This window comes from Sylvia atricapilla, chromosome 9 (genome assembly GCF_009819655.1).
Source record: "Sylvia atricapilla isolate bSylAtr1 chromosome 9, bSylAtr1.pri, whole genome shotgun sequence".
NCBI classification, from domain to species: domain Eukaryota; kingdom Metazoa; phylum Chordata; class Aves; order Passeriformes; family Sylviidae; genus Sylvia; species Sylvia atricapilla.
The window spans coordinates 24702265-24726848 of NC_089148.1; the positions used below are offsets into that span (position 1 = coordinate 24702265).

The 24584-nt window shown below is 50.6% G+C and overlaps 1 protein-coding gene and 2 long non-coding RNA genes across 3 annotated transcripts in view; 2 read left to right on the top strand and 1 right to left on the bottom strand.

The window, feature by feature from the left end:
• LRRC7 (leucine rich repeat containing 7) overlaps positions 1 to 14327 on the top strand; it is a 104947-nt gene extending 90620 nt beyond the window's left edge. The window contains 8 exon segments of the mRNA XM_066325311.1: positions 157 to 1580; positions 1583 to 1839; positions 3613 to 3762; positions 7123 to 7242; positions 9621 to 9839; positions 10739 to 10831; positions 12019 to 12084; positions 13561 to 14327. Coding sequence (XP_066181408.1) covers positions 157 to 1580; positions 1583 to 1839; positions 3613 to 3762; positions 7123 to 7242; positions 9621 to 9839; positions 10739 to 10831; positions 12019 to 12084; positions 13561 to 13677 — 2446 coding nt within the window. The 3' untranslated portion in view covers positions 13678 to 14327.
• Positions 14328 to 17655: 3328 nt separating this feature from the next.
• On the bottom strand, positions 17656 to 23679 carry LOC136365049 (uncharacterized). The gene is made up of 2 exons (XR_010744265.1): positions 23312 to 23679; positions 17656 to 18271 (listed from the first exon to the last, which is right to left on the bottom strand). It is a non-coding gene; the product is annotated as an uncharacterized lncRNA (long non-coding RNA).
• On the top strand, positions 18669 to 19578 carry LOC136365048 (uncharacterized). The gene is made up of 2 exons (XR_010744264.1): positions 18669 to 18936; positions 19025 to 19578. It is a non-coding gene; the product is annotated as an uncharacterized lncRNA (long non-coding RNA).
• Positions 23680 to 24584: the final 905 nt, after the last annotated feature.

Here is a 24584-nt window from a genome sequence, read left to right on the forward strand (position 1 = left end):
CCCAGCTGGGAACACCCTGTGATAAGAATCCCTGAAGTCTCCCAGCGCGGCCAGAGCGTAGATGTGATGAGGCTGAACTGCTCTCCGAGGACGCTGAGCGCCGACGCGCTGGCTCAGAGGACATTTTATCTTGTTCCCTCCTCTTTGTCTTTGCAGGCTGGCCCAGTCGTTCCCGCAGCCCCTGGAGACCAAGCCATTGCTGAGCCAGCGGGAAGCAGCTCCGGCCGGGAACGTCCCAGCGCGTCCGGAGCGACGCCCGCTGAGCGACGCCTTCGCCGACAGCTGGAACGACAGCTCCCACTACGACAACACGGGCTTCGTGGCCGAGGAGAGCGCGGCCGAGAACACCGGCACCAACCCCCTGCTCAGCACCAAATCCAGGAGCTCCTCCGCGCACGGGCGCCGGCCGCTGATCCGGCAGGACAGAATTGTGGGGATCCCCCTGGAGCTGGAGCAGCCCGCGCTCAGAAACACACACGACTCTGAAGTGCCTCCTCCCAACCCTTGGCAAAATTGGACCAGAACCCCCAGCCCTTTTGAAGACAGGACAGCTTTTCCTTCCAAACTGGAAAGTACCCCCAACACCAGCCCTTTGCCCGAGCGGAAAGATCACATCAAGGAGTCTCCCGAAATGACGAGCACTTTCACCCCCGGAATTCCGTGGGAATACCACGACTCCAACGCTAACAGGAGCCTCACGAACGTCTTTTCCCACGTGCACTGTCGCCCAGACCCTTCCAAAAATGTCATCTCCATCAGCAAGAGCACGGAGCGGCTCTCCCCCATGATGAGGGATTTAAAAACCAACAAGTTCAAGAAGTCGCAGAGCATCGACGAGATCGACATCGGCGCCTACAAGGTGTACAACATCCCCCTGGAAAACTATGCATCCGGCAATGACACCGTGGGCCCCCACGAGAGGGTGGACAAGCTGCTGGGCCCGGAGCACGGCATGCTGAGCATGTCCCGCAGCCAGTCCGTGCCCATGCTGGACGACGAGCTGCTGACCTACGGCAGTGTCAAGGTGCAGCCGCAGCACAAGGCGTCGTCGGTCACCAAGAAAGTTTATCAGTTCGACCAAAGCTTCAACCCCCAGGGCGCCGTGGAGCTGCCGGCCGACAAGCGGCTCCTGCCGCCCTTCCAGCTCAACGCCGAGTACCTGCCCCAGCCGGCCAAGAGCCTGCCCCAGGAGCTGGTGAGCCCGCGGGGCTACCGCGGCTATGCGCCCGTGGAGCCCATGTTCTCCTTCTCGCAGCCCTCAGTGGGCGAGGAGCCGCCGGCAGCCCCTTTCCCCGGCCCGGCCGCTCGCCCGGGATTCCTGCGCCGGGCGGATTCGCTGGTCAGCTCGGCGGAGATGTCCATGTTCCGTAGGGTGGGAGAGCCCCAGGAGCTGCCCCCGCCGGCCGACAGGTACGGCCGGGCCCCGTTCCGCGGCGCCCCGGAGCGCCAGGCCAGCATGGCCGTGCCCGAGGCCCAGTTCCTCAAACGCAACGGGCGCTACGAAGACGAGCACCCTTCCTACCAGGAAGTGGAAAGCCCAGACCGGGAGCTTCCCGGTTAAAACCTTACGCAAAGGAGGCCCTGTCGGCACGAAGCTACAGCACAGAGAGCTACGGCACGGCCCAAACGCGGCCGGTCTCAGCGAGGCCCACCATGGCAGCTCTGCTGGAAAAGATTCCGTCAGACTATAACTTGGGTAACTATGGCGACAAGCCTTCCGATAGCAGTGATATAAAGCCGAGGCCTCCCCCTGGGAAGGGAAATGAGAGCTGTGCTAAAATGCCCGCTGACTGGAGACAACAGCTACTTAGACATATAGAAGCTAGAAGGTTAGACAGGGTATGTTTGGCATTTCTCTGCAATTAATGCCTTTAGTTGTGTGTTTCGCTCTGTCAAACGATTTGCACGTGCAGTGGTGACCACCAGAATTCCCAGGGATTGAAATCCCCGCCGTGGTGTCGGAGGGACCGGCCCGCCGAGGGCCCTGGGGGTGCTCAGCTGGAGTGAGGGATCCCAGGAAATCCAGAGGCTCCTCACTGATGATGCCCCTTGGGACAGTCACCGGGGTGGTGGCTCCGGCTCCAGAGGCTTCACAGCGGTGACATTCCTTGGGGCAGTCACTGGGGTGGTGATTCTGAAGCCTGGGTAAATCCAGAGGCTCTGCCCCAGTGAGGCTCCTCGGTGCCCCTCACTGGGATGGAGACTCTGGATCCCAGGTAAATCCAGAGGCTCTGCCCCAGTGCCCGTCACTGGGGTGGTGACTCCTGCAGCTCTGCCCAAAATTTTTAGGAGGAACCCTGAGGTTCTCCCCTGCTCACGGAAGCGCTGCTGGAGCTGCCAGGTCAGTAATGACCGAGAGCTTGGAGAGGTGCTGGGCATGTCTTGGCAGTAAAAGGGAATGAAGGAAAAAAAAGGAATGAGTAATAAAATGTATTTTAGCTCTGGTGTCACTGTTAGCGCAGGGGGTTTAAAAGTGTCTATAACTGAGAAATATCCCTGGGTATCCACTGCCACTGTTCTAATGGGAATGTGATCATTACTCCTTGTAGCTGTAGGAAGTTATGCTGATTTGCCTTCTATCCAAAGGGTACTTTAGTGCATGATTCAGTCATTACCTCTTAATGACCTAATCCACGAATCCGATTTACTCCTGATCTGAAGTGGTTGTGACAAATTCCTGTGGTGGAATGCCTAAGAAGCCATTGCCAAATGTGTCCATATACTGCTTTATGCTAGAGCCTCCTGAGTTCAGTGTTAATATTCTCCTTCCAGTTGCTCAGATGTGATGATATTAATTGTCCCTAAGGATCAAATGGGGAAATTTTAAAAAGGGACTCAGAGGCTGAAGCATTTTCCTCCCTCAGCTCTTTTCCTTGTGCTCTGTAAACCCACTGGAAACTGCCTCCTAGCCAGGGAACCAGTGCAGAGCCCTTCCTGGTGGAAACAAACCCTTGCCACACATTGTTGGCTTAAGGAACATCTCTTACACTTCGTTTACGACATGTCTGAAGGGCACTTTTTAACCCTGCAAAGCTGGCACTGGTGGTTGTCCCCAGTCCCTGCCAGGTGGTTCTTGCTGGGATGCAGAGCTCCAAGGAGCTGGGCTGGGCTGCCCTGCTGGAGGCTGTGCTGGTGGGAGCACCTGGGAGCAGCCCCTGGCCCTCGGGTGGGCACAGCACCCCGTGTCCCTGCCCTCCCTGGGTGGGCACAGCCCCCCGTGTCCCTGCCCAGCTCATCCCAGCCAGGTTTCCAGGGAGCAGGACTTCCCCAGGGGCTGCTCCTCCACGCCAGGCACGCCTCTGGCTGCACAGCCCACCCCAAATTCGGCCCTTTTTTTTTGCCAAAAAGCAACCCTGTACCGTGTGAAGTCCAGCTCCCACCACCCCTCATGTGCTGTCAGCGTGGAAGTCCTTCCTCTCTGGTGCCCATTTTCTGTACGAGGAGCAATGTACTCGCTGTGTGTGACCAGTGCATGCCTGGAGGAGCTATCAACACTCGGTACTGTTTGTTGGCTTAAAAACTAAAACTCTGTGAACTTAACCATGTTATGTGTGAGACTTAATTCTGAGCATGTGTGTTCATACGTGTCCCGTGGTTGTTTCCTCTACTCAGAGCGCTGCTTACAAACACCACACAGTTAGCCTTGGCATGCTGCACTCTGGAGGGGTTTCAGCCATGCATGCCGGCCGAAGCATGACTTTAAACTTGCAGCCTAAATCTAAATTTGAAAACCAAATGCTTCAAGAGCTACCTCTACCGAAAGTAAGTATGGGCTAGCCAGCATCGCCGGCATTGCCGGTTAATTCATGATCCTTGCTTCCTCCTGGTTTAGCTTCTGCCTCTTTTCCTCGTGCTTTTTACGATGCCCAGTCCACAAAGCAAGGCTTTGCCCCTTTGGTGGCCTTGCTTTTTGGATGCCCCAGCTCCCTGGCTGTCATTCCTGCTTTCCTGCTCTCCTCACACACGCCAGGGCTCTGGCATTTGCTCAGTGGGGAACACGGTTTTGCCCTGGGTCTGTTTGATCCTAGGAAAATGGGTGTGGAAGTGTCCCAGGAGACAGGGAGTTTAATATTTGAGCAGTAACTGGGTGTGCTGTAACACCTGATGGCTTTTGAACACGTTACCACACTCAAACCCATTTTAAACTTTGAGACACACCTAAAAAAAGAGAATATTTTCCTCATCTATTTACTGTTTATCTTATATTTATTATCAACGTATTGCTGACTAGCACTGACATACAAAACTGTGTATTCCCAAGGAATATTTGAAGGGAGAGGCACACAGGACAAGGCAGGGAGGGTCATTCCTGCAGGACTCTCAGTGTCAGGGGGGTTGCTGAGACCTTTCTCTGCATGGCTCAGCCTCTCCCTGGCCTGGCACAGGAGCTGAGGGGACAAATCAGCAGCAGCTCTGTGAGAAATTAAAGGGCAGCAGAACCCAGATCCCGGTGTTTTAATGGGATCGTCTGTGTTGGGAATTACCAGGCTGGTCCCTGGCACCCACCTGGACCAGAGCAATTCCCAAAAGAGGCTTTCAAGAGCTCAGATCCAAGGATTTGAGGAGAGCAGGACGGTTTAGCAGCAGCAGGAGCTGGCCCAGAGCTGGGCCCCTGCTCCTCTTGCCAACCCCACACGTGCTGCAGCCGGAATTCCAGGCGATCCAGGGCGGGATGGCAGCACACAGGGAGCAGTGTCAGACCTTCCCCACTGTCCCTGATCCTCCATCCTCTGTCACCTCCATCCCACGTCCCCCCAGGCTCCCGTCCTGCTCTGGGTCTGTGCTGCTCTGCTGTGGGGCAGGAGGGGATCCCTCCTGGATGTGTGTGCTGGGCAGGGACATTCCCCATCCCAGTGTTGTCTTTGCTTCCAAAGAACTTGTCTGTCTACTTGTCATGAATCCCTGGAAAAAAAAAAAAACCTGGGCATCAACCCCCAAGAATGGTGCTGGTTTCACTCCACATGTTAGGGATGAGGGGTCTTTATGGCACATCCAGGGTTTTAGGATGTGGGTGAATATGGATATTAATGATGGATGTCTGAGGAAATTCAGGGATCTGCTCTGTGATATATTCTGGGGTGTGGTCTGATGTGGATTATTCTGCATTTTCTATTCACCAACATTCCATTGCTCCATATCCATAGAAACTGTGATGCTGAACTGCACTGAGGGGTTGTTCTCTTGCTGTTTTGTTTGGGGGGCGGGGGGGGGAGGATTATTGTTGGGAACGATTACTGCAGGGGGAAATGACTGTCAGAAAAATACTGTGTATATTTAGTGTTGTTTAATTTCCTTGCCTCACACCTTCCACAGAATTTGCATTTCCTAAAGAATCCAGGCCACAGCAGTTTAAATCCTTGCCTCTTCTCCTCCCTCCTCCCGTGGCCTGGATTCAAGAGAGTAATGAGTGAGCTCTGGCTGTCAGGAGATCAACTTTAACAATTAATTACATGGAAAATGTTCATTACATCAATCCACTCCCCAAGAAAATGTGGGAAGTGCTGCTTTTCCTCTTTTGCCCAGATTTCATGGAGGTGGAGCGGGCTGAGCCTGTCCCAGCTCAGAAAACACCCAATATTGCAAGGGGACAAATTCATTTTGCTGCAGCAAATGAAATCCCAGGATTTCCCTGTTTATGGAGGAAGCTGAGAGCACTCTCAGCATTTTCCCTTTTCCCCCTGGAGTGCAAACTCCCCTCTGCAGGTCAGGCCAGCCCTCTCCAGAGGGATCCTTCCCCTTGCTGCCTCCCTGTGAAAAGTTTGAAAAGTTGTGGTCTGGTGAAACCCATTCCCAGAATGGGAATTCCCACTTTCCTTGGGAATAACACTGAGGAGAGGTTCCCTTTGGAATGAGCCTGGGGAGGGCACCAGAGGTGTCCATAAATTCATCCCTTGGGATGTGAACAGATTCACAGCCTTGCAAAGACATCCTGGGCTTTAAACAGGGCAAATGTTTTTCTAGTGGTTTTGTAATAGAAGGAAATCACAAACTCCATGATTTTTTTCTGGAAGATTTCTTGAAGGATGACAGAATTATCATTGGAAGTTTCCTTTCATTTTAAAATAATCAGGGTTGGGCTTTTTTGACTTCCCCTCAGAGATGTGATTTAAATCAGAATTTCCTTCTATTTACTTCTCAACTCCTGTTAAAAAATATTTTTTTAACGGAAAAATTCCCAGCTTTCACATTTCAAAGCAAATTTGATTAATTCTTCATCCATCTAGAGAAGCATATCCTGATTTTGATTTTTTTTTAGTCAAAGCTGGAGAAGAAATTCCTGGAATGGCAGTGGGGAAGAACAGATATTTTTTTTGTTCCTTTGCAGATTCCCATTAATCAATAAGCACTGCACTGATCCAGGTGCTGTCAGTGGCAGGACAATGCTGGAATTTCGGGAAGCCTGACACCCAAAGGGTGTTAGGAACTCCCAGTGATGATCAAGAAACAGAGAGACAGATAATGGAAACTCAGGATGGGGCAGGAAAGTCCAAACCCCCTCCAAAGTCCTGAAAACAGGAATGAAACAACCAGGGAGAAAAGAGACAAGGAAAAAAACATGGAACAGGAGAGAAAAGGGAATTTGAACACTGAGGAAACTTTCCCTGTGTGTTGTGACCATGAGGCAAATATTGAATTTCAGGTCAATATTGTACCAGAAAATGTCCCTGGCACACCCCAGGAGGTTCTGGGAGCTGCACTCGGAGCCAGCAAAACCTCGGGGCTGTTTGCTGCAGAAAACACAAAAAAACCCCATTTTATTTGGTGACAAATCCTTTCTAACAAAGTTCCTGCTGCTGGAATGAGCAGCGAGGAAATCCCAACCCCAGAACTAACGCCAGGCTGTTCAAACATCGGAATTTTGGTCAAAATTTGTCTCTCTGAAAGCAACGAGTCGGTGCAGCATTTCCAGTGCATTTCCAGTGAATTTCCAGCAAATTTTTCCTCTTCTCTCTCACCATTCATTATTCTCCCCCTTTTCTGTCCCAAACCTCTCAAGCTGTCCTGCTTGCAGAGAGTTTCCCCCCGTTGCTGGCGGGGCGTTGTGGCAGTCGCTGGGTTGTTGTGAGGTGAGTGTGGCGGGCGGGTGCCGCTGACTAAAGGCTGCCCTGCCTTTGTGAACAGAGCCCGTCGCAGCAGAGCAGCCTCCTGGACAATGGGCAGGACGAGGTGGCCGTGGGCAGCCCCTGGAGCCCGTACCCGCTGGGCCGGCGGGACGTGCCCCCCGACACCGTCACCAAGAAGGTAAGGAGGGTTATCCAGTCACCCACCGTGAGTTTCTGTAGGGTTTGGGATGGTGAGGTTGTTTTAGGTCACAAGGATACAGCTCTGAGGTTCAGAAGGCTGAAAATGGCTCCTTTATTTTTGGGATGTGTCTCCCTTTTATACTATTTCACACAGAGCAATTCGATTGGTGACACAATGACAAACCTCTTCACTGCCATTGGGCAGAGGAGAGGGACATCAAGAAATCCCTCCTGGGGAAAAGAATGAATAACAAAGTTACAGTTACAAAAACATTTCTCCTGATCACAGAAAATTCCCTGAGAAAAAAAATTCAGAAAACCAAATCACTTCAGGCACAAACCAGGGCTACAGGACACCTCATGTCACAACACGGTTCTTCAGAGGGCTTAGAGCACCAGTTTATTGAGACACAGACTCTTTTATACAGACTTTATACTCTTGTTTTTTTCCAGACAGACTCTTTTACTCTTTTTTTTTTTCCAGAGTCCTTTATAGGGTGTTTTGGTACAATCAATAGGATTGGTCATTTAGAGCAACACCTCTCAGCCACCTTCCTACAAGCGAACAAGAAGTTAGGAAAACACCACGTGTCAGGAGGATGGGGTCTACAAGGATGGGTTTGGGGTTCCTCCTTATGATTCCCAGGCCAGACTGAGAGAGTTTATGTACTTGGCTTTCCCACAGACTTCAAGGCACTGCCTGGAGCCTAAAAACCCATGTTGTGACCACTGTCAGTTCCCATATGTGGGTTTAGGTCTTATAGGGCCAAGAGCAGTTTCTGGTTAATATAAAAGTTGTTCATTATAGAAATGCATCAGTCCCGAAGGCAGAGGGTTCTAAATGTGATCTCACTGAAAGCTGTGAGGATTGAGACACCAGAGGGGCAAAACCACAGCCTGACAGAGAGTCCTGGCCACGGAAACAGGGGCAGATTCCTGAGCCACAGGGAGAGAGAGAAAGAGAATCCCTGATTCAGGTTAGCATGTGGCCAGTCTTATAAGCTACCTGCTGATGTATCAATCTCTGGGGGTCCAGCCTTTGTGGAGAAGTGGCTGAAATTAATTAGCCAGGCTGCTCTTCAGGGGTGTTTTGTAAAGCAGAAGGTTTAATAAGGAAAAATAACAAAATAACCAACATTACAGAAAACAAATGAACAAGCCACGCGCAGGTGTCTGAGAAATCTCTCACACCCTGCTACAAACACCCCCAAAAGCTCTTTTACTTCCTCAGTGCTTTTTAAATACTGAATGTTTTAGGAGGGAAAATCTGGCTTGCAGCCAACAGAGAGAGATACAGGGTCTGAAGAACAGTGAGGAGTTCTAATAGATGCCTCTCTCTTGACTCTGAGCCAATTACAATGAGAAGGGCGCGAAACTTTCTAGTCAAACTTCTTAAAATGTCTAAAGGTAAACTGAAACTCCTTCTCTATTTGGGAAGAAGAAGGGAAACTTCTTCACAGGGAAACTCAGCCAGAGATCCCTGCGTGCAGAACTGCTGGAGCACGGGAAACAAAAGCCACTGCCCTCAGAGATGCCTCCAGGCACAGGAGGAGGAGGAAGCTGATGGTGTGGGATGGAGCTGGCCCTGACAGCCGAGTTTGTTGTCCTCTGTAGCACCACACAGCTGGTTTACAGCTGGACAGAATGAATCTGATCATGACAGACCTGATTTGGCTGACCTGGCTTGTTCTAGAAGTCCCATGGGCAGCAAAGACTTCAGATTCCCCACCTGAGCCCTGGATGCAGACTCAGCACTGGCCAGAGATCTGGGCACTGCAGAGATTCCCAACCAAGAGGCTTCCCAAGGAAATTCAGACTGGCCATTAAAAGGAGCTTAGAACAATAAAGGTGTTACTGGCCGTTGCCCAGGACTCAGAAGAGGTCTGTGCTGTGCATGTCTCAAACCCACAGACCTCATGTTACACTCCTCTGATCTGCAAGAAACTGGGATGAGAAGTGTAAGAGCTCTGGTTGGACTGGGAGAACTCTGGTTGAAATGAACGTGCTCTGGTTGAAATGGAGGAGCTCTGGTTGGACGAGGGAGCTCTGGTTGGAATGGGAGAGCTCTGACTGGGCTGGGAGAGCTCTGGCTGAGGTGAAGGAGCTCTGGTTGGACAGGAGAGCTCTGGATGGACTGGAGAAGCTCTGACTGTGTTGGAGGAGCCCTAGCTGGACTGGGGGAGCCCTGGCTGGACTGGGGGAGCCCTGGCTAGCCTGGGGACAGGCTGGGTCAGTCCCTTCCCCAGTAGCAGCCACCAATGCCCATTTCCTCCTGGTTTTCCCTGCTCCCAGGCTGTGCAGGGGCAGGGTGGGTGGGCAGGAGGCTCTGGGAGCCCCAGGAGCTGCCTGTCCCTGACGGGAGGGGTTTGCCCACAGGCAGGCAGCCACATCCAGACGCTGATGGGATCGCAGAGCCTGCAGCACCGGAGCCGGGAGCAGCAGTACGAGGGCAGCATGAACAAAGTCACCATCCAGCAGTACCAGCCCCCCCTGCCCATCCAGATCCCGTCATCCCAGAGCTCCCGGGCCCCCCAGCCCCAGCGGTGCCTCATCCAGACCAAGGGCCAGCGCAGCACAGACGCCTACCAGGAGCAGGTGAGGCACGGGGGCCGAGGCCACTCCTGGGCACCAATATTCCCAGAGTGTTTTCCAGAGTGCCCACAGGAGAGGGGTGGGGCAGCTGAGCTGGGCAGCCCAGGGGAGCTGAGACTGGGGGAGCTCTGGCTGGACTGGGAGAGCTCTGGTTGGAATGGAGGAACTCCGATTGGGCTGAGATAGAGGAGCTCTGGTTGGACTGGGAGAGCTCAAGTTAGACTGGGAGAGCTCTGGCTGAGATGGAAGAGCTCTGGCTGGAATGGAGGAGCCCTGGTTTCTATCTGAATTTTATCAGTCATGCAATGAGCCTTGATGGCCCATTAACAGCAGATACCCCTGCAGGGAGGATGGGTCCTGGAAGAGATAAAGAACACTGCCCTACCCTTTTTAACAGCTGGTAATAGAAGACAAATTTTTGGTTACATCTTGCACTGCAACCTAAGACAGGAGTGCTCAGGGCAGGCTGTCTGATCCCAGCAGTGCTCCAGAGATCCCAGAGTATTTCAGCCCTTGGCTTTGTCCCAGGGATGCTGCACCTCTGGTTCCTCCTGGGAAAATAAAATTGCACCAGACAAAGCCTCACTGACGGGTTTACCCCAATGTTCAAGTGAAAAACTTGCCCAGGGTGAACTTCTCTTTCCCAAACCTAAAGGGTTTGTTCCCGCTTGGTAAGAAAACATTAAAATCCATGCAAGAATCTGTGAAGCACAGGGAATGTTGTGGTATCACTGCAGAGTGGGAAAATCCTGCCAGGTCTTCCAGTTCATTGCAATATTCCAGTGGCTTTTCCCATCCTGTGGAGTGCAGGGGCTCAGCTGATGCAGGGAAATGGGATCAAGGGAAGGAGCTGTCATGGCTGGGGCAGGGCTCAGTGCTGACATCCCTGTTTTTCCAATTAGTTTTGTGTGAGGATAGAGAAGAATCCTGGCCTTGGCTTCAGTATCAGTGGTGGGATAAGTGGACAAGGAAATCCATTCAAACCTTCTGATAAGGTGAGTCTGAAATTCCTCCCGCCCTGCTCCTTGTTTGAGAGGTCACAGAGTGGGGGCAGAGAACATGAGGGGGATGTTTGTGCTTCTCTGTTGGGGTAATTGAAAGATATTTTTTTCTCCCATACTTGGCTTTGTTTCTGTTTGGTGATTTTTTTGTTGTTGTTTATTTGTTTTAGCAGAGTGTTGTCTGCTTTTTTTTTCCCCCCAATTGAAAAAAGATGAGGGAATCAAGCATCCAATCCCATGAGTGTCTGGCCCATATTCCCTGGATAAGATAATTTTTTGGGTTGTTTTCTGGAGGATTGTCTCTCTCACTTTTTAAGAGTCACTTTAGACCCCAATTAAACTTTTACTAAATTAATTAGTGGGAACCCTCAAGTACAGTATCATTCCTGGAGGCTGAAATTCCAGGGTTTGTAGCTGCTGTGTCAAATAAAACCAGCCTGGAAATCCCTGGATCCTTACAGATCCCATGGCAGCAGTTGTCTCCTGTACGGGAATTAAACTGACACTTGGGGGTGGTCAGGGATTCATTTAGGGATTGCACATTTCAGCTAAATCAATTTGCAATAGAAGGAGCCCTCAAAAACCCCAACACTGGTGAGTCCCAGCTCCCAGGACTGTGGGATTGGGAAGTGGACTCTTACACCTGTGGGTTTGTGTTTGGTGCCATGGAACTGGCTGGAGCTTGTTGGAAAAGGAGGTCCTGAACACATCCCTGGAGTTGATGTTCTTGGATAACTCCAGATTGTGTTGCAGGGCCAGTAAGAACTTCCATAAACACAGAGAAATCATGAAATTCCAAAAATATGTCTGGCAAACCAGGAAATTAAAGCTGTTGCTTCCTAGAGGAAGCAAAGATTGCTGTACAGATTATGATACACGTTATTCTAATAATTAACACTTGCTCCATTTTAATTATCGTCCTGTCACTCTTGCCCTGTTTCACACTGGACTTTCTTTGTGGTGTGGGATTTTAGTTTTAAATGCCCCACAATTATTGATAAGTGCTGGAGGTCCCAGAGAGCTGCTCTAACCCCAAACCTATGTTTGATAGCAAACAGAATACACCAGTTTGGTGTTAACCCATCTGCAGGGTATCCAGAGCCCCAGTTAGGGAGCCCCGTGTGTTTTTGGGATGTAGTTCTGCAGAAAGCTCCTAACCCTGTGTTACTTCTGACTTATAGGGTATCTTTGTTACTAGGGTTCAGCCTGACGGCCCTGCCTCCAGCCTGCTCCAGCCCGGAGACAAATCCTCCAGGTAGGGCTGCCTTGGGATTCCTGGGCTCAGCCTAAAAATACACTGGGTGGTGTTTGCAGCAGGACTGAACTGCCAGTTGTGTTGTAGGGGAATTTAATGTTCATTTACAGCTGGCATGCAAAACAAATTTTGTCCTGGTTTGATCCAAACTGGTGGGCAGGGCAGGGATTGTCCCCTGTGATTGTCCTCTGTGCTGGGGCACCTCCAGCCCTGGGGCCACTTCTGGGCACCCCCAAACCAGAGCCCGAGGGGCTGGAGAGTGTCCAGGGCAGGGAAGGGAGCTGGGGAAGGGGCTGGAGAATCCCTGATGGAGCTGGAAAGGGGTTGAGCCTGGAGAAAAGGAGGCTCAGGGGGACCCTGTGGCTCTGCACAACTCCCTGCCAGGAGGGGACAGCCGGGGGGATTTGGGATCTGCCTCCCAGGGAACAGGGACAGGAGGAGAGGGAACGGCCTCAGGCTGGGCCAGGGGAGGCTCAGGGTGGAGGAATTTCCCCATGGAAAAGCTGATCAAACCCTATGGTTTCTTTGGGGATCAAATTTCTCCTGCTTTCCTGCTGAGTGCCCTCCCAGTCCTTCCCAGAGAATCACGAACTCAGAGTCACAAAATCACAGAATCACCAGGTTGGAGAGACCTCCAAGATCACCAAGCCAACCCAGCCCCAAAAATCTCAACCAAACCATGGCACCCAGTGCCACATCCAGTCTTTCTTTAAACACACCCAAGGATGGTGACTCCATCACCTCCCTGGGCAGGCCATTCCAGTCCTTTATCACTTTTCCCTGATATCCAATTTACATTTCCCTTGGCACAGCTTAAGGCTGTGTCAGGACCCTGATCAGCCCCTGCCACTCCCCCTTTGTCTCCCTCATTCCAGGTTCTCCTCCCTGAGGTCTGTCCCTGTCTGTGTCACTTGTTTTTCCATGCTGGATGTGCCACCAGCTGCTGCTGGGGCTGTGTGGGAGGATCCATCTCCCAGTCTCCCACCCCATCCTTGGCCCTCTGTCCCCACACTCTGCCCCCATGAACACCCTCAGGATCTTCCAGATATCCCTGAGATCCCTCCCAACCCACAGTGCAGAATTCCAGGATTCCATTAATGCCTGGTTTTGGCACAGCTGCCGATGTGTTTGGAATTTGAATTCCTCTTTCCCAGAGGAAAGGTATTTTATTGTACTGAGGTTTTAAGGAGGTCCTGGTCAGACCCCAGAGTCATCCCAGAGTCACAGGAGGATTTCAGTGGGAATGAAATCATTCCTTGGAGCACCCAGCCCAGCCCTGAGGCCACCCCACAGAGGACAAGAGAAATGTGTGCTTTGTGTTCATGAGAAATCCTCATTATTTATCAATTTAACACTATTAAACTGTACTATTTTATTCATTAGTTATTTCAGCCTTGTTTTAATTGCCAAATATCCCTTTTTTTCCCCAAAAAAACAAACCACTAAAGCCTCTTCCCTTGTGCTTTCCCTGCTGCAGGCCAATGGACACAGCTTTGTACACCTGGAACACGAGAAGGCTGTGCTTCTACTGAAGAGTTTCCAGAACACAGTAGACTTAGTTATCCAACGTGAGCTTACTGTCTAAATATTTTTTTATAAATAGTAATATGTCTAGCCAGATCTAATGTTCAAACAGATTTATACATAGGAAACCAATTTTTTTTTTTGCCAATTGCTGGACCAATGGCAAACAGTAGTGCCAAATGTATAATACTCTATGTTAGTACCAATCATCGGGAGAAAATATAAGAATTAACTCTATAAATATATTGTTCATGTGGCTCCGTATTAGTTTTACCTCGTCAGCCTCTGGCTGTGCATTGGTGCGTTTTTTAAACCAAGTTCCTTCTTAAAGTCAATTTCATATGATTTCAAAACACAGAAGCACATACAAATCCTTTAGGAATTCTGCTGTCCATCAGAAACACTGCCTCAAAGTTGTATATGCCTTTATAAAGATGAAATATATTAACCTGTACTTCCCATGAAATATTTCTATCATGTCGCATACGAAAGTATAGAGAAGAAAATATTTTCATAAACAACCTCAAAGAAAGTATATATTAAATTAAATTTAATAATGTTCATGTATTTTCAATGCAAAGATATTCTATGCCTTATGAAAATACCTGTACATACTGCCGTGTGTATAGCTGGCTCCGTAGGGATCAGGAACAATTCACTATACAGGGTGAGAGACTTCTCCAATTGTAAACTCTGGGACCTCGGGACAAGGAACCCAATGGGAATGGGAAACTCCCTCTGGAATGGGGAAAAACTCCCTCTGGAATGGGTGAACTCCCTCTGGAATGGGACTAACTCTCTGGAACGGGTTAAACTCGCTCTGGAATGGGTTAAATTCCCTCTGGAATGGATTGATTTCCCTCTGGAATGGGTTAACTCACTCTGGAATGGGTTAAATTCCCTCTGGAATGGATTAATTCTCTCTGGAACGGGTTAACTCACTCTGGAACAAGTTAACTCCCTCTGGAGTGGGTTAACTCCCTTTGCTTTGGCTCTTCCCTCGATTCCATGTGCACACACTACAGGAGAACACCGAGGACAGGCAGGTTTGGCTCACGGATGGAGGAAGGTTGTGATGGTGGCAGTAAAACTCCTTTTGTTGCTGCTAATTTTTCTCTTTTAATTTTTTCATTTCAGACTCCCCATTTCAGACATTGTTGTGTATTTTTCCCCGCCCTGCTCCAGGCCCTGCTCGGGATATTCCCGTGGGTGAGGCTTTCTGGGATCCTTGACTGGAGCCCTGGAAAGGGATGGGTGCAGGTGTCAGAGCTGACACACCCCAGGGAGCAGCAGGTGACCCCGAGCCAGCCTGGGAGGAGCATTCCCAGCACAGGGTCAGTGGGACAACCCCTGGTCCCCAAGTCCTGGGGCTGTTCCCAACAGAGAATCCCAAAGCCCAGACTGTGCCCAGCTGCTCCAGGGGTGCCGGGGTCCAGCCTGGTTATCCCTGACAGCAAACTGGGAAAACCCAGGGAAAGGTCCTGCAGGTGTTTTCAGGGGATCCCAGTGCCCTGGAGCCAGGGGCTGAGGGACAGCTGGCTCTGGGATCACCTGCACCATTCCCACCCAAAATCCCAGAGCCCAGGGTGCAGCCACAGCCCAGGGGCACAGCTGGGGATCTTCCACTTCTCCAAGAATTCCCAAACCTTCTCTCTCTGGCTGTGGGACCTGGGGAGCTGCAGACCCAGGGAAGCCTCCAGGACCCTCCACCCCTAATAATTCCCCATTTTCCCAGTGCCAGCTCCCAGTTCCTACCCAGGTGATGGCAAACCAGGAAAAGTTCTCAGCCAGTTGTTCCCAACAGTGACCATTTAACATCCTCAAATCCGGTTTCATGTTTGCCCAGGTATTTTTTAACACGTCCACCTCTGCATCAGTGTTTGGTGGCAGGGCCAGCCCTGGGAGGGGACAGGGGGCTCCACACAGGGAGCAGGCAGGACAAGGCTGAGGGTGAATGAGGCAGCTGAGAGCAGAGCCAAGGAAATCCAGGAAAAAAATCTGAGTAGGAAATGTCCAGGAGGTTGGTTTGCTGTTGGTAGTGAGCACTTGGAGTGAAAAGATGTTGCTTGGCTAAAACCCTTTCCAGGGCCTGAAGGGGCTCCAGGAGAGCTGGAGAGGGACTGGGGACAAGAGATGGAGGGACAGGACACAGGGAATGGCTTCCCACTGCCAGAGGGCAGGGCTGGATGGGAGATTGGGCAGGAATTGTTCCTTGGGATGGTGAGAAGGGACTGGGATGGAAATTCCAGAGCAGCTGTGGCTGCCCCTGGATCCCTGGAATGTCCAAGGCCAGGCTGGAGCAGCCTGGGACAGTGGGAGGCGTCCCCGCCATGGCAGGGGTGGCACTGGGGGGGGATTTAAGGTCCCAGGCCACTCTGGGGTGCTGTGACCCCTCTCTGCAGTAATTAGCACTGAATTCCCTGTGTGTGCAGAGCTGTGACAGGGAACACAAGGCCAGGGAATGCAAACCCAGGGAAATGAACCTCAGCCGTGGGATCAGCTCAGGGCAGGGCTCAGGGCAGGGCTCAGGGGGGTTATTCCCAGGAACTGCCGATGGATGAGGGACAGGGATGGGACACGGGGACTCTGTGACCCCGCAGCAGCAGGGATGGGGACAGGTCCCAAAATGGCACAGGGGGTGACAGAGCTGCGGGGTCACCACCCACCCTGGCAGGATTTGGACATAAATAAACACAGCATGAGGGACATCTCCTCTCCCTGAACAGCTGCCCAGAGCAGGTTTCCCTCTCTGGATTCATCCCAACCCCACATTGGACACGTTCAATGTCCCCTGCCCCAGGCTGGACTCTGATGTCCAGAGGTCCCTCCCAACGCTGCCCCTCCTGTGATTCTGTGAACTGGTGGGATGTCACAGCTAGAATTTCCAAAGGAAATTGGGGATGTCGTGTGCAGTTGGAGCTCCCTGCCCATGCCCCGTCCCTCCCCATCCCTTTGGAAGAGCCAGGGATGTTCCTGGCAGGCAGGGCAGCCCCAGCCCGTGCCCCTACAGCTTTTCAGGGCAGCAGTTTTGGACAGGACACGGATCCTTGGATCCACAGGGAGCTGGCCCAGCCCTGGAGCCACGGTGGGCACAGCCAAGGTGCCACCACCACCCAATCCCAAAAGGCACTGCTTGCAAATCCTGGAATTCCTAACCAAAAAAAAAAAAAAACCCAAAAAAGCTTTTTTGCCAATCCTCTCCCTGGCTGATTGAATGGAATTGTCTGACTGACACCATGGCACGGGCCAGGATTCCCGGGATTCTGGGCACTCTGTGGCACAAGAGGTGGCACTGGGGCCTTTCTGTGTCCCTTGGGTGGTGGTGGCTGTGTCCCCTCCTTCCCTTCTCCTCCCCGGGCAGGGCACTCGCTCATCACTTCGGTTTTCTACCTGTGAGTACTGTATCCAGTTCAGAACCAACAGCTTCCTTTAGTAAAGATTTTACCATTTTATAAAAAAAAAAGAAAAAAAAAGACATGTTTAATTATGATGGAGATGGCTGTATTGTAATTAATATTTTGAGATAATTGTGATTTTGAGCTTAAATTATATACAGAAATGGTCATTTTTGTATGTGTTCAAAGATTGCTATATTCCAGATGACTGTACTTTTCAGTTGAACTCCAGTATCCATGTAAATAAAGCTGAATGAGGAAATATTTACTACTTTATTAACATAGATCGTGAATGTACTTCATGTTTTTTGCAGTTATAAAAGACTTACTGAACTTGAAAAAAGCTGCTTCATTTTATGTGCAAAAAGGTACTTCAAAAATTCTATTTTAAATCTATTGATTGAGTGCAATCAGCTCCTGTCCCTTGGCACATGCAGGTTGTCCCCTCCCCATGCCCCGGAGGGCCTGGCCCTTGCTGGGTGGGGTTTGCTGCATTTTGCAGAATGCAAATGCAAATTTTCCTTCTGTGCAGAGGGAGGCCAGGGACTGAACCGATGCTGTGCAGTGCAGCAGAGCCATTTTCGGCTTTGCTGTACCCGCCTTTTTCAGTATTTCCAAAAAAAAAAAATAGAAAAAAAAAAGTGTTTTGAATAACATTCAAAAGTCTCTTTATTGTATAAATAATAAAAACGTCACCTTATTGTAAGGCCTTCGGGTGGTTTTTTGGGGGGATTTTTGGTTGTTGTTTTTTTTTTTTTTTTTTCCAGGCAGAAAGGAGGTTTCAGAGGGTGGGGAAGGGGAGGGAGAGCTGCTGGGAATGAGCCTGGAAAATTGGGAAATTCCTGTAGTCATTGGGAGACATCAAATACGGAAAGGGAGTGATAGAAACGGGGAAGAAAACTCAGGTTTGGTGGCTTTGGGGGCAAATGTGTCGAAGGGCAAATGTATGGAATGATAAACACATGGGAGGAATGGATGAAAGGTGAAAATGTCTAGAAATAAAAATGCATGGAGGGATAAATGCATGGAAGAAATGGATGAAAGGAGAAATGCATGAAGGACAAAATGCATGGAAGCAAAAGGGGGCAGGGGGTGAGGGCAGCAGCAGATCCATCACCTAAGGAGCTGCCAAAGTGCCCCTGGAGCTCCAGGTGTCCCCTGCTGTCCACTGCACACAGGCACTGGCACTATTTCCCACAGGACAGATCCTGCCCTTCCCATTCCCACTCCCTCAAAGCCCTTTCCCAGACAGGTCAGTGCCTCTCCTGTTGGAGTCCAGGACATCCCCTTGGATGGCCTGGGACCCGAGGAATGGAATTTGAGCCCTGGACAGGGGGGTGTGGAGCCGGTCCAGGGGGCTCGGAGACCTTGGCACAGAGCCCAGGAAAACACCGGGTTTGATTTTAATCCATGGGAAAAGCTTTCAACACTGCAAAAGGAATTACAAACCACCGGGATGTGAAAATAGTAGTTTAGCACAGTAGACAATATAGAATTCAGTAGTTTTAGAATTTATAGAATAGAGGTAAATGGGGACAAGATGGTGGAATTTGGGTGGTACCTTATGTACTTCTCCTTCTTCCTCGTCCTCCATTTTTTGGGGCGGTGATGGCACAAAGTAGTTAGAGTGGATTGGACCAAAGTAGAATGTCACTTCTGGTGTGGGCACTGGGCATTGGCACAAAATAGTAAATAACTAGTACGTAATTATCTGTATAAATGTTAGGGGACATCCCATCTGTGGGGCAGTCGCCTCGTGTCCCAGCTGCTGTCCAGACCTCGGCTGGGAGCAGAGAAAATTTTGAGATACCAAATAATAAACAACATGAGAAACCTGAAAACAAACCTTGAGGACTCTGCTTTTTTACACGGACGCGACTCGGGGCTTTTAGAGGGCCAAGGACTTTAAACCACCTAAAGCTCGGGTGAGGAAACCCCCCCGACATCTGGCGTCCCTGGGTGGGCACGAGGGGAGCACCTCACCGAGAATTGGCTTCACTGGGTGCTTTCCAGTGAACGCACAAAGCCCTCTAAAGCCAGGAAGAAATCCAGAGAAGACAGGGGAAGATTTGTGGCCACAGCAGCTGACTTCAACTTCGCCTCGGACAGACGAACTCCAAGGGCCCTGGATTCGTCACCCTGAGATCTGCTGGTCGGTGATCAGGACACCTCCGGGACGGATTTGAGAACATCTGCACCCTGTTCTTCAGTTTTGGTGAGACCGGTCAAATCTAGAACACATGGGGGTGGGAGTCTCCCAGGAACAACTTAAGATCCTATCCGCTTTACGGGTGGTCATGTCTGCACATCCTGCAGGCCTTCCTGAAAAGGAGCTTCAAGCTCTGCTTTTGTGGGTTCGGTGTAACTTTCCACATTGTGAAACCCACGTCCTATTTGAGCCGGCATTTTGGCAAGAGGCAAATAGGGAGTTGTACCACAGGGCAACTAAAAGGGATAAAACGGCTGCGAAGCTATTGCCCGCAGGGAGAATCATGCTAGAGGCAATTTCACGTAATAAAAAGGCAGTTCCTCCTTCTTTACAGCAGCGGAGGGCTGCGCGGGAGGAACAGAGCGATGTTTCTTCTGTTGAACAGCAGCCAGCTGCTTCTCAGCAGCAGGCAGATCCCATATCTCCTAGTGAGAATGTGGGAGGAGGGGATAGCCAGCCGCTTCCCCAGGTTATAGCAGCAGGAGAGAGCCAGCAGCTCCTCCAGGATGAGGCACATAAATCACAAGAGCTTATCTCGGAGCCTCAAATTCTGAAACCTGATTCCCCGATGCCAGTCCCGGGAAAGAAAAAAATTGTACTTCATCCTAGCGATCAGGATAGAGACATGCTTTCTTTTGAAGCATGTCCCCTGGACATGGGACAGTTGCCCCAGGGGGGGGAACGGGAAGATTTAGATCGGATTCCATCTAGAAGTCCGTTTACCCCTCCCCAGACACCGCGCGAAATCGCTTCGCCATCCCTTCCTCCACCCGAGCACGGACAGACACAACAGGGGGGAGGGGGAGTGAGCCAAACCCCAGAGCAGCAGGGAAAACAACCCCAAATCGCGCCGGCGGCGGGAGATAACACCGCGGCGCAAGGACGCCAAGGCGATGCGAGTCAATTGCGCCGGGAACAATCACACGGCGCGGACGCGGAACGTGACGGGGGGCAGCAGAAAAACACACCATGTCAGGGGGGCGCGGATCGCGGGGAAAAACAACTCGCGGGCGACCGTCGGGATTTCGCGGACCGCGAGACCGGGACAAAGGGGGAGGAAAAGCCCGTGCCGGTAGCTCGGCGTAGGGTGATGATGGAGGCTACGGGAAGCGAAATGGACAAAACTGTGTCCACATCGCAAGGTGTGGGCAGAGAGCCAGGAGGGGCGGCGCAGGCGCAGGCGCAGAGCCGTGCACTGCGAACCCCAGAGGCGCTCGCGGCTCACGTTGGCGCAGGCGCAGTGGGGTGGGATGTATCCCAAGCCGCAGTCTCGCTGCGGGCGGGGTAAACCCCGATGGCGAGCGGGACGGGGCGGCCCCGGGGCCGGGTCGAGAGGGAACGCCTCCCAGGGCGGTGCCGGGACGATGCAAGCGGGATCGGAGCAGGCGGGGGCGGTGCAAGTGTTGATGGGGTGGGGCCAGGGCGGAGAATTTCTCCAAGGGGCCGCCTCCTCACAGCAGACGCCACAAACCATAACCCCGCCCACGAGCGGCGCCTCAATACCAACACGGCAGCCACTCGGTGATTCAATATCAGCTAGCTCGTTCAGGCACATGGGTGCACATCCAAACATCACTGCAGTGTCTCCCAGAGATCCAGAAACGGAGAGTTTGTTACAAGCACAGCGTCTTTTGTCAGAAATAATTGAAGAGATCCCAGACAAAATATCGGTCGATCGACAGGGTCCGGTTGTCGCGATGCCAGCGCCACCTAGTGGCGGGACTGCACAATTACAGCGGCCACAGCGACTGCCGCACCCAGCCACTGGGAGCAACAGCGCCCCTAGTGCCGGAACACCCACAGTGCATCATTTTCTCCCAGTCACATACAAAAAACAGATTTATTCTCCAAAACAACAATTCCAACAAGAACAAATGGAGCCGTTGTCAACTTCAGAGGACCATGCAGCAACTCAACTGCAACAACAAGCATTTGCCACAGATGACAGCATGATTCATATTACTGCTTCACAAGGCATTCCTTTCAGGTCAACAACTGCATGTCCTTCATCTCAAGCGTCTTCAATTTTATTATCTCAAGATTTCATGAAACAAATTTTTCCTCAATTTAAAGAAACAGCTTTGGAATTCAACCCAGATTCAAACATTCAATTCCCTCAAGTGCTCCTTCCACCAAAAGGCAATCAAGCTCCTCTTCAGTTAACTCCACAGACGCTTTCTTCAGTTACCTTCCAGCTATCTGATGGCTCAACCTTTTGTCTTGGTAATGCTGCACAAGGATCACGTGCTGCACAACAATCTCAGCTTTTTACCCCTCAACTAGAAGGGAGAGAAATGTCAAAAAGAGAAATTTCCCTCAAGGATGAAGGGATCACATCTCAAGAAGATGGGAACAAACAACTAATAAAGGCAGACTCCGGAATAGGAGGAGCAGTGTCACAATTGAAATCACAACAATTAATTCCTTTTTCTGAAAATTCACAGGTGTCTGATGCACAGATATCCAGTGCAACAGATTGGACTGAGACAAAGAAAGAAGTATTAAAAGAACTTAGTTCAGCAGGCAGAAGAAGTTTAATATTGCCAGTGGCATACGATGCACAAGGTCAGAATGCAAGATGGGAGAGATTGGATCATGATATGATCAAAGACTTGATAAAAGCCATCCGTGATAATGGATTGGGATCCCCGTACTTCAAGCAGCTTTTGAAGGCAACATTTAATACATATGACTTAACACCTTTTGATCTCAGATCCATTGCTTCGATGATTTTTACAGATTCGCAAATCCTTATCTGGGAAGCAAAATGGAGAAAAGCTCTTGAAGACCTCAGGAGAAGATATCAAAGAGGACCAAATGCAGGTATCACTGTGGCAGAAATGGCAGGTGATCCATCAAATGATGAGCCACGTCGTCAAGCAAGAGATTTACCACGAGAAGTGTTAACAGATATAAAAGAAGCAGCAAAAAAAGCAATCCTGCAAATTTCACCAGCAGGAGTTCCAGAAAGTATTTATACAGAAATAAAGCAAAGCACATCAGAATCTTTCTCCTCATTCATTGATCGTCTCACACAAGCAATAGACAGGCAAGTCAATGATGAGGGAGCGAAGCCACATCTGCTTCGAAGTCTTGCATTTGCAAATGCCAACACAGAGTGCAAACGTATCATCAGTGCGATGCAAGGTCAGCCTTCCATAGCAGAAATGTTAGAAGCATGCAGCAAAGTAGGAACACCGCAGCATGTGGCATCCATTCAAGCAGACATCTTGGGAGAACGTCTAGGAAAACTTATTGAAGCCCAGACTGAAAAGTTCCAAGAGGCATCTGCAACTCTTCGACAAAATGACTCCACAGCAGAAATGGTGGCAAAACTTGTGAAAGCAAAATGTTACAAATGCGGCAAACAGGGTTACTTCAAGAAAAACTGCTCAGAACATACAAAGAATGCAGATTCATCAGGTGTTTGCCCGAGATGCAGAAGAGGAAAGCATCATTCAAGCCAGTGTCATTCTAAAACAGATATGGATGGAAACCCTCTGCCTCTTCCGGGAAACTCCAAGAAGAGCGCGAATCGTCAGCGCGCAACAACACAAGTGATGGTGATGACTCAAAGTCAAATTCCACAAGTGGGACAGTCGTCGGAGAAAGTCAATCCGACACCCTCAGCAGGACAATCTACAGGATCCCCAGTGATCCAGACCTGCTGCCACCAGGGGCACAATGCGACCTGGCAGCTTCCAAAATAGTATGTTTCTTAAATGAAAATCATGCGGTGATACCAACAGGAGTCACTGGAACTTCATGGAAAAGTCAAGAATTTTTAATCATAGGTAAAGAAAGAAGCAGCATTTTAGGTCCCATTATTTATCCTACACTTATTTGGGCAAATTGTAATGAAGAATTGACAGTTTTGGCCAAACGTCTACAACCACCATTGACCATTCCTAAGAACACATCAATTGCCAAAGCCATTGCATTGCCATCTCACACCACAGAACAGGTCATGCCAGTGTTCCATCAACAGAATTTCCTTCAAGTGAACATGTGGAAGTTCATGCCACATGGGTGAAACACCTAGGTCAAGATCAACCCATCATTACATGCTCATTGACCTATGGTGAGAAGACATCCCCTGCAGCCAGGACCAGGCTCTGGACCCCTCCTTGGGGAGCTGCAGCAGGGCCTGAGCTCCCTGAGCCATCCCTGCCCCAGCTGGAAGGCAATTCCCACACCTGGAGAGCTGAGGGTGAGCTCAAGGTGTTTTATGTTCATCTGGACACATTCAAAACCTGGGAATTTTAGTGTGGAAATGTATTAAATCCTGCTGTGCTGCAGAACCTGCAGGGCTGTGTCCATGAGAGACCCAGAGGGGCTGGAGTGTGTCCAGGGCAGGGAACAGAGCTGGGAAGGGGCTGGAGAATCCCTGAGGGAGCCGGGAAAGGGTCTGGAGCCCCAGGAGGGGCTGAGGGAGCTGGAAAGGGGCTGGGCCTGTGTGGCGCCGATGTGCCAGGCCATCAAATCCACACAGTCCAAAACACACGATTCTCCCCAACCTCTACCTGGCTAGAGGCAGGGCCCCTCTAAGCCTGATTATCTTTCTTTCCTTGGGCATATGTCCTAGAGGTTCCCTCCAGGGGATCAGACATATCATCATCGTCCCGGCTGCAGACAACTGGTGCTGCTCTCTGTTTAGTAGGACGTTCTCTTTGAACCCTACCTTCTTTCAATTTACGCACCCGTTGTGCAAGAGCTGCCGTGGGTTTTCCATCCCATCTCCTCATGTCCTCCCCAGCTTCACACAAGAAGACCCACAACTCGGTTCGCAGGGTGCGCCTTCTCTCCCTAACAGAGGTACGCCCACGTTGAACACCAGGACCTCTAATTTGAACGGCCGAAATTTGGAGGAAGTCCTCCCTAATCTCTTCCCTGAGCTTTTTGTGATTTTCCTCTAATTTATCTTCCAATTTCTGCAGTCGTGTTTCCACAGCTGCAATCCTGGCGTGAGTTGGGCCATGTACTGAATCAGCATATGCTCGAAGCTTCCTTGCCATATCGAGCACGATTTCATGTGTCTCCTCCTGCTTCATTATTGCTAGAGCAGAAGTGTATTCAAATGGTCCAAGTCATACAAGTTTTCGCCACATCACAGGTGTACATGGTACCAAGTCTGGGTTCTTAGTGTTTAGGTCATCTGAGAAGATAATCTCTGCCACTGCCATTTCTCTCAAGCGTTGAATCCCTTGTTCTATGGTCCTCCATGGGTCTGCTGCATGTAGAGATCGTCTGCACACAGGTATCTTTGTGCCACACTTCCCAGGACTCGTTCCCAGAGGCTGCAAGGGGTAACCTCCCTCATCATTCCTTGGTCAATAACTGGATCATGTGACAGGGAGCCCAAAT